This window comes from Pogona vitticeps, chromosome 1 (assembly GCF_051106095.1).
Source record: "Pogona vitticeps strain Pit_001003342236 chromosome 1, PviZW2.1, whole genome shotgun sequence".
In the NCBI taxonomy this organism is placed as follows: Eukaryota; Metazoa; Chordata; class Lepidosauria; order Squamata; family Agamidae; genus Pogona; species Pogona vitticeps.
Window position 1 is genome coordinate 354,474,967 of NC_135783.1, and position 15,395 is coordinate 354,490,361.

The 15,395-nt window shown below is 45.9% G+C and overlaps 1 protein-coding gene across 1 annotated transcript; it reads left to right on the forward strand.

Moving 5' to 3' along the window:
• The first annotated feature begins 1,551 nt into the window (after positions 1-1,551).
• Positions 1,552-14,729, forward strand: LOC144586329 (uncharacterized). The gene is made up of 2 exons (XM_078384401.1): positions 1,552-1,671; positions 11,463-14,729. Exon 2 carries the CDS (start codon positions 11,918-11,920, stop codon positions 14,507-14,509), a length of 2,592 nt encoding a protein of 863 aa, XP_078240527.1. The 5' UTR covers positions 1,552-1,671; positions 11,463-11,917; the 3' UTR covers positions 14,510-14,729.
• Positions 14,730-15,395: the final 666 nt, after the last annotated feature.

Here is a 15,395-nt window from a genome sequence, read left to right on the forward strand (position 1 = left end):
ATAATCCAGACGGAATGTAACGAAGGCATGTGTCACTGTAGCCAAAAGCAGATTTGCAGATGACACCATATTCCTGGTGGAAGGCAGCAATGAATTGAAATTATTTTTTAGTGATAGAAGAAAGTACAAAAGCAGGACTGCAACTGAACATTAAGAAGACAAAAATCATGTCTACAGAAAAACTACACAACTATGAAGAAATGGCCAATTGCTAACACCCCATCCTGGAAAGAAGTCTGGGCAAAGTGATGGCCAACATTTTTAACACAGACTTATACTTGAGAAATTACTGATATATTCGAACTGGTGCCATATATTTTTTGAAGGGCTCCACAGCTTTCTAACCAGAATAAAAGTTGTCACACACTGACTCGAAGACATTAAGCCAACTTCAAGAACCCTGATTCAGCACCCGATTTATTTCCACAGTGTAGTCGCGCTCTCATGGGGCGCCAGAGAGGCAGAGGAAGTAAATGCTGTTGGATTGTCCTTAAAAAATATTTGCCGAGAGAGAGCTAAGAGACAAAAGGAACACCATCTTTTGTAAGCAGAGCTCGTAATATAAGAACTAGTTTAACTTAGTAAAACACACAGAAGGTTCAATATTTCAGTCACTGCTGCCTGTTCTTTTAACTGTTATTTGCACTTTACAAATTACCTCTCACTATCCCTTTTATGATTATAGTAAAAGCATTTTCAGCTGCTAACTGGCTTCCTTAAGGCATAATTATATGTTTTATGAGAAACTGATGGGTAAGCTGAAGAATAATTATTTTGCAAAGTCTCGGGAAATAAATACTGTAATGAGGCAGAAGTTTAACCTGCTCCGCTTACGTAAAGATCAAAGACGAAGGAGGAGCATCGTTTGCTCATCCCCTGAAATTGTGATGGGTCACCATTTGGTGTGTGTGTGTGTGTGTGTGTGTGTGTGTGTGTGTGTGTGTGTGTGTGTGTGTGTGTGTGTGTGTGTGTGTGTGTGTGTGTGTGTGTGTGTGTGTGTGTGTGTGTGTGTGTGTGTGTGTGTGAGAGAGAGAGAGAGAGAGAGAGAGAGAGAGAGAGAGAGAGAGAGAGAGAGAGAGAGAGAGAGAGAGGAAATCTGTGTTGGAGAAATTGTGCAGAAGAATTAATGGAAATTTATATGGTGAAATGAAGCACAATATCCAGTTAATAGGAGCCTGATTTGAACAGTTGCTAACAGTGGCATTTTCCAGTTCCTTGAAAGGAAATTTATGTGACAAGGAGACTGATAAACAGAATTGTTGTAAAGACTGAGGAAACAGCAACGTAATATTTGGAGGTGGGTTGACTTGGGATCCATTTTAAAAAATAATAATTAAAAGGACGTGTGTGACCTGTGGTCCCCAACCTTGGGCCTCCAGGTGTTCTTGGACTACAACTCCCAGAAGCCTTCACCACCACCTCTGCTGGCCAGGATTTGTGGGAGTTGAAGTCCAAGAGCATCTGGAGGCCCAAGGTTGGGGGACCACTGCTATGGGCAACTTGTAGAGACTTTATTGTTGCTGGTTTGCCTTTAGCAAAAATTTAGGTGCAAGAACCTTACCTCAAGCATGAGAGCTGATCATCTTCCGGGGCAGAGACTTTCCACCTGATGTGCTGCCACTACTGCCATCACCGAGGGTTGAAAGGAAGAAGGAAAGCTCTGTGTCTCAGGTAGGAGAGACTGGTCACCATCCCAGTTGAAGCTTTTCCAGCAGGCAGCCTTGAAACATTCCCATCCAGCTGATCATTACATTATATATATACACACACATACATATGGAGCTTTATTGTTTCCTCATCCCCCCTCATCTCTCTTCCTTGTGTGCCATGTAATACATTTAGGCTGTACGGCGAGATAAGGGGCAGGGCCCTATTTATTTTGTTTATTTGTTTGTTTTACCTATAGGCTGTTTTTTCTCCTAATAAGGTGACCCAAAGTGGCTCACAGTATTAAAAGAACAGAATGAAAAGCATAATAACTTAAATGTTTTAAAAAACACAATGAACTTATTTGCTCATTAAAACACAATTGAATAAAGGGGGAAAAAAAGCATTCCGGAACTCAATCGTGATTGTAAAAGCCTGCCTAAAAAGATAAGACATAAGACATAAGACATAAGACATAAGAAATTTATTTGTCATTGCGCTCACAAGTGGGTGCAACGAAATGAGGTGCTCTTCCCCAAGGTAAAACTGGACAACACTACAAAAAAAAAGTTAAAATATACACAACTTTCACCATCCAAATATAGATACCCCGTTTTCTCTCAGCAATTAAAATTCCACCAAAAACCTATGGCCCCGCATTTAAACTCAATACTGCACTTGGGTAAAAACTGTTCTTGAATCTGCTTGTCCTTGCTTTCAATACCCTGAATCTCCTTCCTGATGGTAATAGTTTAAAGAGCTGATATCCCGGATGAGAGGAGTCTTTCAGTATGTTAGATATCTTCCTCTTACATCTGTTCTTATACAATTCTTCCAAAGAGGGGAGTGAACAGCCAATGATGTTTTGGGCCGTCTTGATCACCCCTTGAATTGCCTTTTTCTCTGCCACTGTGCAGCTCGTGAACCATACACAGAGACAGCAGGATAATATGCTCTCAATCGAACTCCGATAGAAGGTAGTTAACAAACTCTCAGTCAATTGCTGCTTTCTAAGAGTCGTTAGGAAATACAACCGTTGTTGTGCCTTCCTGATTAACGCAGCGGTGTTTGCACTCCAAGTCAGGTCATTTGTTATGATAGTCCCAAGAAACTTACATCCAACCACCTGTTCCACACAAACTCAATCTATATACAGTGGCTGAATGTCTGCTCTTTTTTTCCTATAGTCCACTATGAATTCCTTGGTTTTTTGGATGTTAAATAAAAGATTGTTTTTTTTGCCCCAGCGGGATAGCTGTAATACCTCGTCCCGATACGCAGACTCATCATCCCCAGAGATAAGTCCTACTAGTGTAGTATCGTCTGCAAATTTGATAATCCTATTACTGGGATGGTTATTGGTGCAATCCGATGAATAAATGGAGAACAGTAGTGGACTAAGGACACAGCCTTGTGGAGTGCCGGTGCTGAGTATCTTGTCAGTAGAGATGTAGTCATTCAGTTTAACCCTTCGTGGACGATTTGTTAAAAAATCCAAAATCCACAGACAGATAGAATCTGGAAAATCAAGATCTTTAAGTTTGTCTATTAATCTGTGGGGTATAATGGTGTTAAAAGCAGAGCTAAAGTCCGCGAACAGCATTCTTACATAATTCCCTTGTGTTTCCAAGTGGGATAAAGCACAGTATTGATCGCATCCTCGGTTGATCTATTTTCTTTATAAGCAAACTGAAGCCCATCAAAGGGATCAGGAAGGCAGGAGATAATATATTTCCGAACTAACTGCTCAAAGCACTTCATTAAGATGATCTTTTTTAAAATAATTTTTTTATTTTTTAAACTACTGGGAATAGGGTAGGGAATACAAAAGGTAAAAGGAAGTGTAAGGGATGGGAAAAGGGTTTTGAAGATAGGAGGACACAGAGTATACAGTTATCCAATCTATTCATATTAGGTATACATGCATCAGGTCTATTCATTTTTCAATGCCAATCAAACAACATTATATTTGTATATAAATTGGTCTGAGCAGAAATGATTTCAAGTTGTTGTTGTTTAGTCGTTAAGTCGTGTACGACTCTTCGTGACCCCATGGACTAGAGCATGCCAGGCCCTCCTGTCTTCCACGGCCTCCGGGAGTTGGTCCCTTCAATGACCCTGTCCATCCATCTCATCCTCTGTCGTCTCCTTCTCCTCTTGCCTTCACACTTTCCCAACATCAGGGTCTTTTCCGGGGAGTCTTCTCTTCTCATGAGATGGCCAAAGTATTGATTTCAAGTCAATAATGCCAAACCAAATTTGTCTTTGCAAAGTAGAATCTATCTCCTGAAGGAAAATCCCAGCCTATCAGCAATGGGAGGATGTATGCACTCTGGCCACAGAAGTCTCTGCAGATGTGGGACGTTTGAGAGATGGGCATCCATGGCTGGTTAGAGCCTCCCCTATAAGGGTGACTTGGGCATCTTTATCCATGAGGGGGGAAAATGAGGGGAGATAGGATAGCATTTTTCAAACATATGAAAGGCTATCCTACAGAGGAGGGGCAGGAGCTGTTCTCAGTCAACCCAGAGTGCAGGATACACAATAATGGGCTCAAGCAACAAGAAGCCAGATGGAGGCTATCAGGAAAAACCTATCAACTGTTAGAGCGGTACGAAAAAGGAACCTATTATCTCAAGAGGTGGCAGATGGCCCAACAATAGACGCCTTCAAGAGAAACTTAAACAACCCATTGTCAGATCTGCTTTGATTTGGGTTCCTGCCTTGAGCAGGAGGTTGGACTTGATGGCCTCCAAGGGGCCCCTTCCAGCTCCATGATTCTAGGATTCTACGAGCTCTCTTCAGCTGTTACTCACTGGACGCTCCCTAACACCTTAGCCCCTCTCCTCCCTGTCATTGTTCTTGCCACAGAGAAAGGGACGTGTCTGCACAGGAGAAGGTCCCTGCTGGCATGTGATATCTCAGCGCAAGCGAAAAGTGCCCATGTATCATTTGGTTGCTACACATGAGCAAGTGCAGACAAGTCACTCCCAATGGGAAGAATGTGATGATAGAGCAACGAAGAGCGACGCCTTTCTCTCTAAGCATGTTCCAAAGAACCGGGAAAGTAGTGGGTGAATGGGGCTGTGGAGATTACAAGCAATTACTGTTTATTTACTTATTTATTTATATGCCACAATGATTGCAATGGAATATGAAAACAGCCCCAAGGGGCAAACATTACAGCCGCTTATCCAGAAGCTGAGTCCTGGCAACCGGACCTTTTTCTTGTTAGGTTGAAATATTTCACTACTCATCCAAGGAGCTTCTTCCGTCTGAGGACAGTTGGTAGGAGACCCCAGATCTGATTCCTGATATCTCCGGGGTCTCCTGCCAACTCTTCTCAGAATGAAGAAGCCCCTTGGATGAGCAGCCAAACGTTTCAGCCTGACAAGAAAGTTGCCGTGACTCAACTTCCAGGTAACCTCACCTGGAGGACTGAGCATCTTCACAGATTACAACCACTTATTTACACTGCACTATCAAGTCGAACACGACTGGACAAAAATTGTCAAGGGGAACCTTTACCTTTATCAATGTACAAGGGGATGTGGTGGCGCTGTGGGTTAAACACTCGGCTGTTTCAAAGCGTTTCCCTGAATGCGTGCCATTTTGTATGCATTTCCCCCATTCTCTAAACCAGCCCTTCTCAACGTTTTTTCTTCTCCTTGGCCACGGCCATGAACACAATATGAAAGCAATACAGGCCAAATCAGGATCATATAAATAACATCGCAAACCTTATAAGGTGGTGTGTGAAAACTTGCTTCCAGTCTGTAGCCTCCTTTGAATGTGCCAGGGACCCCCAGGGAGCCTTATGGCCCCCATGGAGAATGGCTAGATATTCATCTAGGTAAAGGTAAAGGTTCCCCTTGACATTGAGTCCAGTCGTGTCTGACTCTAGGGCGCGATGCTCATCCCCATCTCCAAGCCGTAGAGCCAGCATTTGTCTGAAGACAGTTTCCGTGGTCATGTGGCCAACACGACTAGACACGGAACACCGTGACCTTCCCACCGAGATGGTACCTATTTATCTCCTCACATTTTTACATGCTTTCGAATGGCTAGGTTGGCAGGAGCTGGGACAAGCGGCAGGAGCTCCCTCCGCCACGTGGATTCGATCTTACGACAGCTGTTCTTCTGACCTTGCAGCACAGAGGCTTCTGTGGCTTAACCCGCAGCGCCACCACGTCCCTTTCATACTTCTTAAAGCATACTTCTTTTAAAATTATACACGTTTTTCAGCTATTTGCATTTTTAAAAGGATGTATGGCTATGCATGCATCTCACTGTCTCTGAAACACAGTGCAAGACTCACAGAGGCAGGTGTTTCAAAACCAAGGCGTACATTCGCTCTTAAAAATCCTCAAGATGGGGGATACCTTTTTGCTGACCTTCTCCAACTCAGCAAAATCTGTTCTCTTCCTTGGTGCCCTCCTACAAACACACAAACACCCCTCTGAAATATTTTGGTTTCCTTCCTTCCGATGCTCTGCCTTCTCTTCTATTTTTGTTTCAGAACTCCCCTGCTGGCAAATTAGATTGAAACCTTCCAAACACCTTGAAAGGAGACACACACATACCCTCACACTATCTGGCATATATATTTATCCAGCTCATCCTGTTCGTCTGGATTAGAACTTGGGTCTCCATTTCCCCAAACCTTCTGGCTCAACAGGAAGTAAATGTCTGTCCAGCAACCAAAAGCAGCTGCTCTAGAGAAGCCTACACAGGTATTCTTTGATACAGGAAAAATGATAAAAGAGGTCTCAAAGACTATCCAAGTTGTGTTTCAGCCTCAGGGCGCCATGAGCTGCTGCCCGCTTCACCTGGCTGGGAAGAATTTGAGAGTTTTCGTTCAAAAATCATACACGACCAACTTTCACATTGGCTCTAAGTTGGATGAGAGAACCCAACAGAAAGTAGCAGGCAACGTGGGAAAGTTTCAGATATTCTCACAAACCAGAAAGTAGGGTGCATGGATCCCTGAAAGCGGGTTTCCCCGGTCCAGCCAGGACAGTTTTATCTTCCTTTATTTGGTATGCAAGCGCCACTCCATTCCAACGGATCTCTGTGATGAGGGGGGAAAAAATGCTCTTAGAGCATCCGGCCATGTCTTCGGAAGTCCCTTCCCTCAAGCCAGAGAACAGCCTCTCTTTTTTTTGTCCTCAGAGATGAAAACACAAAGAACCTGCCGAGTAATATATGACCAAAGCACTGGAAGTGAGAGATGAGAGAGGAGTGGAGCCTTCATCTCGCCCGCGGAGAGAGCGATTGCAAGCAAATTGCAGAATAAACAGATAATTTACTGTATTTTTCTCCTGCCTTTTTCATCCTGTTGATGCAATTTCAACACAAATTGTGTGTGTGTGCCCTAAAAGGGGGGGGGGGAGGAGAACCTTAGCTCCTTTTGCATAGTGTGGGGCTGGCATTCAGGAGCTATGGATCAATAGGTGGTTTGTTTTTAAGATATTCTCTTCGGTGTTTGATGAAGAACGAATATTGTGAATGGGCCAGAATATCTTTTTTAGAACAGCAGAATAGCATACGATGCTTTTCCTGCCCTGCCCTGTTGTTTTAATCGGTCACCCTGGTGAGGACTGAGAGAAGAGGAGGAAAGGAAATGCTGCTTTTGCAAGTCAGTGCAAGGACAGGATGATGGAATATTCTCTCCGTTAATTATTTAGGCAGCACAAGGAATTTAGAGAAGTCATGAGAAATTATAAGACGAAAGTACAAATAAGGGGGGGTGCCCTATTGTAGTGATAAGAAGAGGGAGGGAGTAAGGCCAAGGAAAGAAGGACCCATTACTTAATGGGTCAGTTAGAATGACCACAGGGAGGTTAGGAAAAGGGAACATCCACCAAATAAGGATAGAGATAAATAAGAGTCTGGGGTCCAGGTAAAGAGAGGAATGGGAGAGGTAAACAGAGGCGGGACTTCCTGTGGACGGTTTAGGCGCACCTTGGAGTATCTGACCAATGGGGAAACAAAGGAGGGACCCTGCAGCCCGGAATAGGGGATAAATATCATGAGGACGAGATGGTTGGACAGGGTCATCGAAGCGACCAACATGAATTTGACCCAACTCCGGGAGGCAGTGGAAGACAGGAGGGCCTGGCCTGCTCTGGTCCATGGGGGTCACAAAGAGTCGGACACGACTAAACGACTAAACAACAACAACGTCATGCGACCGGGATTGATGGGTGTGTCTGCCCAGTTAGGAGACCCGCTTTTGCAAAAAAGTGCTTTTTAATAAAGGAGAGCTGCTTGTATTTGTGGTTGTCTGGTTACTCCACTAAGTAACAAGGGTGCAAGCATTTCTCACCAGGTGATAATGTATTTTCTTTAATGTATTTTCTTTGATTTTAATGCCGTTTAGAGTGGGGCAGACTTACATGCTTATATTTTTAAAAAGTTCGGCTAAATCTGGTTTTATCTCTTTTTGTTCTTCTAAAAAGTTTGTAAGCCACCTTTAGTGCAATCTTTTATTGGAAAGGTGGGATATAAATGTTGTAAATGAACATTTACAGACCCTTTAGGGAACTCCATATTCCCTGACAAGAGAGCAGCTGAGGATCCTATTCAGCATGAACGTCTCTCATGCAACCTCGAGGAAGATGGATAGGTTTAAGCGGCGAGTTTTTCCTGGTGTGGCCTAGTCCATTGATCAATGGGGCCTGTCTCCTGGTGCTACATAGAATCGTCGTAGGGTCAGAAGGGACCTCGGAGGTCTTCTAGTCTGACCCCCTGCCCAAGGCAGGAGACCTCATCCCATCCCGGATGGATGGCTGTCCCATCTTTTCTTGAAAACCTCCAGCGATGGGGCACCCACCACATTGGGAGGTGAGCTGTTCCACTGCTTCCTGATTCTCACCATCAGGAAATTCCTCCCCCTCAGGCTCAATGGAGAATCAATCGATGCCCTCTTCCCTGTGGCAACCCTTCACAGATTGGAAGACGGCTCTCATGTCTCTCCTCCATCTTTTTGTTAAGAGAGGACTTCTGCTACTTCAGCCTCACACTTATATAACAGATATAACATACTTAGGAAACTGGCTGGGTCAGACTGGGGTGCACACCCACAAAGAATAAGAACAACAGCTTTGTCTCTGTGCTATTCCATAGCAGCGTATGCTGGTGCCGGATGGTACAAATCAGCACATGCCGAACAAATGCAGGTAGTTCTTAATGAATCCTGCAGGATTATTACTGGCTATCTGAAACCTACCTCCACTGGAAAAGTGTGTTATTTAGCTAGCATCGGGTCTCCAGCGATCTGGCAAGAGACAATGGCTAAAATCCAGGAAATGTTTTCTGCACACCTCTGTAAAGCTGTAAACATTAAACCAGAAGAGGCGAGGCTAAACCTATGGAGACCAAAAGCAACACATCTTGCTCAAGGTATGAATGCCCAAGAGTGTCTCCCATCAGGACAAAATTCTGGCTGGACCATCTGGAAGTCATTTCATAGACTTCAAAGCAAAGTAGGAAGATCAAAGAATAATAAAATAAAATGGGGCTACGTGGATACAGGACATTTTTTCCCCCTGACTGCGTCAAAATTCGATTGATGCAGCCCTTATGTGCATGCAATTTATGTCCCATCACATGTACAAATAACGATCTAGCAAATGGCTGAGAGAATGCTATGGAAATAGCCTGCCTCTGATGAAAAACAGTCTAATGATCTCTCAGCCTTTTAACTTTACCCCATATTTCATGTACTTTGGAAACTGGCTGGGTCAGAAACCATTTTAAATTTTGCAGTGCTCTGATATGAATAAAGAAGGAGAAGCCGCACCCCACTGTCCGGCCGCACCATGTAGGCAATCCATGCTGGTTGTCCCAGTCTGAGTGGAGACACTTCATGATATCTGTTTTGATGCAAAACATAGATGTATAAATACATGCTCTCCCCCACCCCCCGACGCCACACACAGACACATGCACTTACAGGCTGTTTAGCAGAGATGTGTTTGAACAAATAAACACATTTTGAAGGGACCCCGGATCTGAAACGCACTTGATACCATGTCAAATAACAGCAGGGAAGGTGTGGGACTCTGGATGCGGCTGCAATCAATCTAACTTCTGGTGGTCAGAAATCTCTTCTTTCCCCCCATTATTTGGCATATAAAATTCTTGCTGCTGTAGTTACATATATGATCAAATATCTTTTTTCTTTTTCTATCACGTCTGGTATATTCAACCAAAACTATTCAGGTTCATATGGAGTTGCAGAGGATGATATTATTATTATTTTGGTAAAAACTCATGGACTATCTTCCAAAAGCGTTTAGCTTCCTTACAAGTCCACTACACATCATAAAAACTACCTTCTTTTGATTTGCATTTCCGACATTTGTTAGAGGTACTTTGATATATTTTCAATAATTTTTAAGGTGTCATATGGCATCTATCAAACATCTTATACATATTTTCTTTGTAATTAATTGCTTTTGTTAGCTCAATATTACCTTCCCATATTTGTGACCATGACTTTAAGTTAATATTGTGGCCCACATTTTGGGCCCATTTCATCATACATTCTTTAACTATTTCATTTTGTGTTTTTAATTCTAGTATATCATTATACCACGTTTTAATCCGTTTATCCTTTACATTCAGAAGTATCTTACCCAGTGGTGTCTGTTCCTTAAAAAAGCTTACTGCTTCATCTCTTGCATATCTGGAATCTATTTGTGTTTTTGTCCACCAATCAAGTATTGTCCTTTGTTCTTCCCTTGATTTCATACTTAAGTCCTCTTTTAACAAATCCCTATATCACAAGAGTTTCTTCTTTTCCATTAATGATGGTTCTGTGAATGCTTCCATGGGTGACACCCATTCAGGAACTTTTTGGTAGTTTTCTTCCCGGATCTTGGTCCATACTCAGATTTAAAGCTTTCCTTATCAGATGGTTCTTAAATAGTTTGTTTTCTTTTGCTTTTTGATACCATAGGAAGGCATAGCCATTCCCTGGAATTCTTGAAGAGTCTTGAATGGTTGGGCAAGAAACAGAAACTCAGCTCCATAATGTTAGAATGATTTCAACCTCGCATGCTGCCTTTAGTAGGTTTGGGTAGGAGGGGCTTTTCTAGGCTGGGTTGACTGTCAATCAATCCAACAGTAACCAATTGTTCCTTTCCTGCCTCTGGTTTCAAAGAGAGCCCTGCCTCTCTGCTTAAATAGACCCCCTTTCTTTTTTTAAGTCTACTGTAGTTACCAGTTAGTAGCCGAATGCAGTCTGCAGAGGGCTGCCGGAAGCAGGCAGTGAGTCTGTTGAGGCCCACGGCTGTAAGCAGTCATGCTTGTTCCATTCGCTGTTTGACCTGTTCAATTATAAGTGAATAAAACCTTTTTTATTCTTTCTCTTACCAATGTCTCAGAGTGAGTTCATGAATGGTAAGTGCCAGTTGATGAGAGAAAAGGGGTGGTCTACTTTGGGGGAACTTGAAGCTATTTTTCTGTGTGAGCACCTACAGTACACTTCTGCTGCGCAGTTAGAGGCTTTTAACCAAAATTTCAAAACTCTGCAGTACATAGTTAGAGTCCAGAGGAAGTTTCACCTGCTATGGATAGCAGCAAAAGCACCCCCCCCCCCGCTCCACTTGCAATTCCCTCCAAGCAAGAACAAACACCAGGGGGTCAGACCTCAATATTTTGAAAGTACAAAATGGCACCACTCCCATGGTGGCCGCTGCCACCCTTGTGTTTCACGGTTCCACATTTCCCGTGGTGGACCTAGTTGCAAGCAAAGTCTGAGGCACATTGTGTTATTTCTTTCTCTTTTTTTCTTTATTATTCTCAAGCAAAAGACTGCTTCAGAATACACGGCGATGTCACAGACAGTCTGAGGAAGCTTCTAGAATGCCAGGCAGTTGGGAGTAAGATCATCACGACCACCGCAGGGCAGAGGGGGAACGTCCAGAGTGCTGAGGGCTACGATTTCAACCAAAGGGCCATGATTCCAGCTGGCTGTCGGTAGAAAAGTCTCAGAAAATATCCATCTTCCCCTCCAGGCCATGAGACAACCCAGGTACCTCCGGCAGCCCTGATGACAAGAAAGAGAAAGAAGAAAGAACTTTAGAAGTGAACTCTTTACAAAAGGATTCTCTCCGGCTGTATTTAAAGAGAGGTGGATCGGGCCCAAAAGAAAAGGAACCAAGCCAGAGGGCTAGAAGACCTTCCCCATTGGCTCAGGTACTGAGCCGGGTGACGATCCGTGCCTTAAAGTAACGTTAAGGTGTAGCAGCGGGAAGGAACGATGGATGATGACCCGGAGCCTGGACTCCTTTTAGGAAGCCATGAAGCGAGTGAGCAACTACTGAGTCCTAGAGGGTTACAGAAAGGCAACCCTGAAAGCAATGATGATGGCAATATCCCTCAGGAAGGGGGAGACAGCGGCCCCTTCATGGAACAGGAAGCCACGAAGAAGCCCATCGTGGGCAAGGATGTGCCGGAGCAAACCCTGCGGACGGAAAGCAGGACCAGCATCTTCCAAAGCAAGGAGCTGAGGGAGCAAAGCCAAACCCCCAACGTTTCCAGCAGCATCAAAAGCAGCACCACTTCCCTCAGGAAGACATCTCGCCGAAGCATCCAGAGGGTGCCCGGCCAGGACACTCGCCAGCTGCCCCCGCTCAGCCAGAAGTCTTCCCGGACCCTGTCCATCAACGAAACGGAGACGAAAGATGTCACGTGGGTGAGCACACGGACGGGGAAAATCATGAAGTGCCGGAGTCAGCAAACCAGCCTCATTTGGGAGCGGAAGGTCCTCTCCGAAATCCTCCACCCTTCGAGCGAAGACTCTGAGAGGAGCAAAGGGGAGGAGACCGATATGACCAACACTGAGGAAGAAGTTACTTCTTCTGGGGAAACCACAGCCCCAGAGGAGGCGGTCGGGCCAGAGGTGCGACGTGGGAGCCATCCGCGGGAGGAGAAGGCCTCTAAACGTGGTGGCCAACAGCAGGAATCTCGCCGGAGCAGCCAGCGCTCCATGAATGAGCCCATCCTTTTGATCCAGAAAGGCCTGGACGCTGAAGAGGACCTCCCGTGGATCAGCCAAAGAACGGGCAAAGAAATGAGAAACAAAGCTCAGCAGACCAGTGTCATTTGGGAGCTCAAAACTCTGTCAGAGATCCTGCGTTCATCAAGCCAGGAGTCGTTCGGTAACATGGAGACAGACACGACCGAGGTGGACGATTCTGGAGATACGGAGGTGGAACAGGCGGTTGTCCAGGAATCGCGGCACAGCATCCCACAGGATGCCGTGGACCAAACGTCTCGCCGGAGCAGCAAGCAGCTGGACGCCAGATCGTCCCAGCCAGAGATCCAGCCAAGGGAGGAAGAAAAGACGGAGTCTCGTCAAAAAGGACAAGTTCCCAAAGCTGACCAAGCACAGCAGACAGACAGCACCGAGAGCTTCAAGAGAAAACTGCTTGACTATAGTCAACAAACAGATGACGCAGGAATACAGCCCACCGTCGACCAGAAAGGTTCTTCTATTGGCATCCAGAAAACAGAAGGTGACAGATCCCGGATGGGCAGTCCAGAGCTCCAGAGGCGAGAATCCCAGCCCATCGATCTTGCTTCTCCGGAGCAAAGCCAGCCGTCACTACGGCCTGGATCTAAGACGGGTGTTGAGGTGGAGTCTGAGGTCACAGCTGGTCCTCAAGGGGAGCAAACAGAGTTCGCCCAAGAACCCCCGTTTCCTCAGAAGGTGCAGGAGAAACAAGATGGCGGCTCTGTTCCAGAAGACACCTGGGTAAGCAGAAGAACCGGCAAAGTGGTAAGGAACCAGATTCAACAGACGGACAAAAGCTGGCTTCAGTACTGCGCCGCCAAAATGCGGAAGGTCAGAAAGAGCAGCAGCCAGCAGACGGATGAGAGTTTTCTGCAGCGCTACTTGGCCATGAAGGGCGAGAACAGAGAGCCCCCGGCAGGGAGCGACTTACCAGCCAGAGATGGAGTGTCAGGTAGGCTGTGCGACGATGGAAGCGCCACAGGCTTTCAGCTCACTGATGTGCCCTTGTCGCCCGAGGGGAGTGAAAGCGATGCGGCTGTCGCTGGGATGGCTGAAGAGGTTGAGTTGCCCGCTTGCAGAGCGGAAGAAAGAGGAGAGGGACAATGGCCTGAGGAGGACGCCGTGGTCGGTGGGCCAACCAGCAATGAAGTCCAGAGCCCAGGAGAATCAGAAAGCAAATCGACCGTGGAGAGCACGTCCTGCTACGTGGAAGGGGAAGACGCAGCTCAGCAGACGTACAGCGTCATTTCTCTGGAAGATGGAATCTGGATGAACCGGAGGACCGGCAAAATATTGGTCAGTCACACTCAGCAGACCAGCCAGGTTGTGCTCCCAACAGCTCAGAGCGCGACGGTGCGGAGGAAAGTCGGTGGTGGAGAAGAGGAAGAGGCCTTCAGACTTGCGGAGAAGGAGTTGAGCGAAGCCAGTGCAGATGCTGAGGCCCCCGAACTGGAAGAAACCCAGCCAGTAACGGGCAGTCCTGGAGAGCCTCCCGGAGGAGCATCTCAACCGGATGACGAGGCTGAGAACGTTCTGAGTGTACGCTTGAGCGAGGCCATGTTACTCAGCGTAAGTTATCCAGATGTGGAGGATGAAAATGAGTTACTGTACTCCCCCATCGAGGATGGCAGCTGGGTCAATTTGAAAACAGGCAGACTGCTTGCATCTCAGGAACAGCAAACGGAGGGGGGTTCGGATCCGTTTCCAGAAGCAGAGAAGTCACAGGAGGCCTCCTGGCGTCCCTCTGAAGAAGACCTAAGCAGCGCTCTCCTGCAACTGTCTGGAGGGGAAGGTATGGATGACGACCCTGTAAGCAAAATTCAGGAGCCCCTCTAGACCCACAGATGGCACAAAACAAACAGAATAGTAGAAAGGAGGACGTCACAAAAGTAGGCAAGTTGAAGACCAAGAATAGCGACTAGAAGCAAAAAAACAACACCCCCAAACAGACATGGATGGAGCTGCAAAATAAAAATGAGGAAACCTGTACGCTGGTTTGTCTGGCTGATTCTGTTACTCCGTTGAGACCCCAAAAGAAGGAAGGGTCCTTGGGGTGAAAAAAGGGGGGGCCCTCGTGCTCTCAGCTTCATGAAAAGCGGGGAATACTTTACACCCAACGACAGGGACACCTGATGAATGTTGGATAATCATAGAGATGAACTGAGAGACAGAAGCAACTCTTTTTTCATCCCCAACATTCTGGCAAGCGGGGAGAAAAAGATCTCCAAAAAGCACCCCCTTCACCCACATTTCTAATCCTTACCGTATTTTTAGACCTTTGAAAATTTAGATATTTTGACTTAACACCCAGTCCTGTTTCCTGGTGTGGCTGGGTGACGTTCTGCGAATTGCATTTCAAAAACAGTCACTTTTAGAGGATCTCCAACCTTCTGTGGGCTGGGCGACAGCGCTGACTTTGTTTCTGACTGCTGACGTGTGCTCCACCTCTTCAGACGCCAAGAGTGAGGGTCTGAAGAACTGCCCTCCTTCTGAATTGACCTTTATTCCACCGTAGCCATCAGAAGGAGGGCCGGTCTTCCCGCCCTCACTCTGGACCCTTGGAGAGAAAAAGGGTCATGCGGACCCACCACGCCGGTTGGGACTGCACCTGCTAGTTTTGCTCAGTGTCCCTCGAATGCTGCTTTTTATGCCTCTACCCTACAAAGTGGTAAAATGTCCCCTAGTTTTATATCCTACGGACAGGATGGCAGAATTTGGAGGT

Excerpts from the sequence above, each read along its gene's own strand:
- LOC144586329 (XM_078384401.1), top strand. The coding sequence starts at position 11,918 with ATGGATGATGACCCGGAGCCTGGACTCCTTTTAGGAAGCCATGAAGCG.